This window comes from Physeter macrocephalus, chromosome 4 (genome assembly GCF_002837175.3).
Source record: "Physeter macrocephalus isolate SW-GA chromosome 4, ASM283717v5, whole genome shotgun sequence".
In the NCBI taxonomy this organism is placed as follows: Eukaryota; Metazoa; Chordata; class Mammalia; order Artiodactyla; family Physeteridae; genus Physeter; species Physeter macrocephalus.
Window position 1 is genome coordinate 1152693 of NC_041217.1, and position 3606 is coordinate 1156298.

At 70.1% G+C, this 3606-nt stretch overlaps 1 protein-coding gene across 2 annotated transcripts in view; it reads left to right on the forward strand.

The window, feature by feature from the left end:
• Positions 1–3325, forward strand: part of TNNT2 (troponin T2, cardiac type) — a 7282-nt gene extending 3957 nt beyond the window's left edge. For both annotated transcript variants that reach the window (XM_055083998.1, XM_028488251.2), the window contains 6 exons: positions 250–327; positions 633–743; positions 1739–1848; positions 2241–2331; positions 2819–2859; positions 3113–3325. In XM_055083998.1, coding sequence (XP_054939973.1) covers positions 250–327; positions 633–743; positions 1739–1848; positions 2241–2331; positions 2819–2859; positions 3113–3158 — 477 coding nt within the window. In that variant the 3' untranslated portion in view covers positions 3159–3325. The remainder of the gene's footprint in view (positions 1–249; positions 328–632; positions 744–1738; positions 1849–2240; positions 2332–2818; positions 2860–3112) is intronic.
• Positions 3326–3606: the final 281 nt, after the last annotated feature.

The following is a 3606-nucleotide window of genomic DNA, read 5'->3' on the forward strand; positions in this document are numbered from 1 at the left end:
ACCCCCCCGCCCCCCCCAACCCCGCCACCACCGGAGGGAAGCTGCGGTGACCTCCGGAATCGCACACCATCCTCCTGCGGGAGGTTATCTGGATTCCCTTCTGTCTACCTCCCGTGCTGGCCGACCGCAGGACTTGGCCTCTGTCTGCAGCTCAGGGCAGCGGCCGGCGGGGGACACTCCGGGGACACGGAGAAGCCCCCCCGCCACTTTTCAGGTGTGAGGTCAGTCCCACAGCGGCTCCCTCCGCAGGAGAAGCGGCGCGCGGAACGGGCGGAGCAGCAGCGGGTCCGGGCGGAGCGAGAGAAGGAGCGGCAGGCCCGCCTGGCCGTGAGTGCCCCCCTTGCCGGGCCGTGAGCGCCCCCCCCGCCGGGCCCTCCGGCCTGTGCTGCCGCCGGGGCCCCGCCTCGGGGATGCCGCCTGCCCCGGGCATCAGGCTCCTGGCCGGGGCGTGGGGGGCCTCTCTGTCGGGAGCTGGCACCCCGTTCGCTCCGTCCCAAGCCCCCGGGCGGCAAACTGCAGCACCAGGCCCCACGCCCCCCGGAGCGCCCCCAGTCCTCAGGGCCGCCAGCGCCAGGCCCGGATCAGGGTGCCCGGGCCCCGCGCCTAACCCCTCCCTCCCTGCCGGAAAGCAGGAGGAGCGGGCCCGCCGAGAGGAGGAGGAGAACCGGAGGAAGGCTGAGGACGAGGCCCGGAAGAAGAAGGCTCTGTCTAACATGATGCACTTTGGAGGCTACATCCAGAAGGTGGGCGGCCTCCGGCGTCCTGTGTCGTGGGGGGTGACTGCGCGCGGATCCCGGGAGGAGATGGCCGGCCGCTGTTGAGACTGGGCTCTCACGCCAGACCCGAGGCTGGCTCGCGCCCGGCTGGCGTCCCCTGGGCGGGGCTGCTGGGACGGGCGCTGTGGGCGGGGCCCAGGACACCACTGACCCTCCCAGCCCGGGCCCGTGCCCGTCTCACGTCCGCCGCGTGTGGCCTCGTGCAGTCCTGGAGCCGCAGTCTGCTCAGCTGTGAAATGGGGTTAAGGTCCACGCTGCCTGCTTTGAGAGGCTCAGGCGAGCTCCCCTGGGATGCGGCTAAGTGCTGCCTAGAGCAGGCTGGTTCACCGCTGGGCGCTCACCCCCACCCACGTCCCAGTGCTGTGGTGCCCGTCCCCACCAGATTCTCCACTCCCAGGGGCGGAGAGATGGGAACTTGAACTTCTCTGTGCAGCGGACACCTCAGAACATTTTCTTAGATTTCCAAGTCCCCAGCTCAGAACTGGGCCAGCCTCCTGGCCCCTGCGCCCCACGGCGACCCTCGAGCAGGGCTCTGCTGTCAAACATCCCCACCCCACCCCAGACGCACGTAACTAAGGTGGCCCTCGGCGGCTGAACGCTCTCCTTCCGTGTCTCTGCCTGTGTCCCTGCGCCTCCCCTCTCCCTGTCTCTGTCCCTGTTTGCATCTTTCTCTCTGGGTCTTCCTCTCGCTGTCCTGGCTCTGCAGGCCCAGCTGGGTGCCAGTCCTCAAACCCTCCTCCTCCTCGCAATTTGGGGAGCCCCAGGAGGGGAAGGCGTCGGGCTCGGGGGAGATGTCGGGAGGTAGGGGTCCAGGGAGCCCCCACCTGTCTGTTTCCTGGGGAGCCCAGGTAGTTGCTGGCCTGGGGGCTGCAAGGCCGAGCCTGTGGCCTCGCTGGGTTTGGGGGTGCGGGGACAGGAGGGCGCGCGCACCAACCCATTCCCCTGCTTGTCACCCCCTCCAGACGGAGCGTAAAAGTGGGAAGAGGCAGACGGAGCGGGAGAAGAAGAAGAAGATTCTGGCCGAGAGGAGGCAGGAGCTGGCCATCGATCACCTGGACGAGGACCAGCTGAGGTGGCGGCCGCGCGCTGGGGCTGCGCCCGCGAGGGAGGGGCGTCGGGCCGAGGGCCGGGGCACCGGCTCGCCCGAGCCACCAGGGGGTGCTGCCGCCCCACTTACGCCGTCGGCGGCTTTGGCGGGACCGCGACGGGCTGGACGGGGCGGCAGAGCCCCGCTCCCCTTCCCCACCTGGGCACGGTGTCGGCGCGCCCCACCGTCCCGCGCTTCGGGGCTTCGTCCTGGTGGCACCGGTGCCCCGTCCTCAGTCCCGGGCACTGCAGTCAGCCGGGGTGGGGGGGCCTTGGCAGGCCTGGAGAGGTGGGGAGGGCTGGGGAGGGGAGTGGTCAGGAGCAGGAGGGAGGCAGGTGAGGGCCCTTCCTTACGGCCCCCGCCCACGGCCTGTGCAGGGAGAAGGCCAAGGAGCTGTGGCAGAGCATCTACGACCTGGAAGCGGAGAAGTTCGACCTGCAGGAGAAGTTCAAGCAGCAGAAATACGAGGTGAGCCGCGGGCCCCGTCCGCAGCCCCTCCCCGTCCTGCTCACCTGCCTGCCCGCTGCCTCATCTGACGGTGCTCAGCACCCACCGCTGGGCTGGCTGGTGCTTCTGGAGGCTGGGGCTTCGCTGGGGCTGAGCAGACACTTCCTGGGGTTTCAGCCCTGGGGTCTCCCCGCTTCTGGCCTCGAGGCAGCAGCTCAGCGCGCTGAGCACGCACGACGACGGGGCGACCAGGATGCACGGGCCGGGCCTCCCGGTGGAGGTGGTGGCGGGGACCTCAGCAGGGACGCAGCCGCTTACTTCTCACCGTGATGGCCCGGGGCCCTAGTGTGGGGTCCTGGGAGACGTAGCAGGGTCCCGGCAGCACAGACGCCAGGCAAGGGAGCGGCTCAGCCCACTGGTCCTGCCCCCACCCCATCCCCAGGCCAGCCGGGCCCTGAGCCGAGCGGGTGCCGGCGGGGTCACTCTCTCTTTCCTCCTTTTCTTACAGATCAACGTTCTCCGCAACAGGATCAACGACAACCAGAAAGTGTGAGCCTGCCAGCTCCGTGGCCCCCTTGCCCCCTGCCCCCGCTTCCCGTCCCCCAGGCCTCCCACCCCTCCTCCTCTCCTGTAGGGTCAGAGAGCTCCCCCCGCCTGAGGCTGCTGCCCTGTTGAGCCTCTGGAGGCAGCTCCAGGTGGCCCCCTGGCCCTCTCAGCCCTCAGCAGGCCCCCTCGCCCCCCACCTACCCGCGATGGAGGGCTGCCCTGCGTCCTGTCTGACTGGGCCCTGCTTCTCCTGAAGCTCCAAGACCCGTGGGAAAGCCAAAGTCACCGGGCGCTGGAAGTAGAGCCGCAGCCTCCTCGCTGAGTCCCCGCCCCGCACCCCCCGGCTCCCGGGGTCCTCCGGCACCGGAGGCCGCCGACTCCCGCCACAGCCCAGGAGCTGGCGCAGCTGGAAGCCATGCTCGTGCCCGACCACGCCCCCACGCCCACCCTAGCCAGTAATAAAGGCCACCACGCACCCACGGCATCCTGTCCCTTCTCTTTGGAGGGAGAGAAACTGAGGCGCACCCTGGCCTCCCAGGGGCTCGGGGCGGACAGCAGCCCTTAGGGACACAGGCCCCTGGACCAGGGCTTTCACCCGCTCCCAGTGGGGAGAGGGCGCGGCCCGGGGATGCCCACGCTTTCCCCAGCCTGGGCCGCAGGGCGGAGAGGCTGTGATGGGAGCCCCTGGCGGCACCTCGCGGCCCCCAGGCTTCACGAGTGAGTCACTCCCGGGAACAGTGAGGCCTCTGT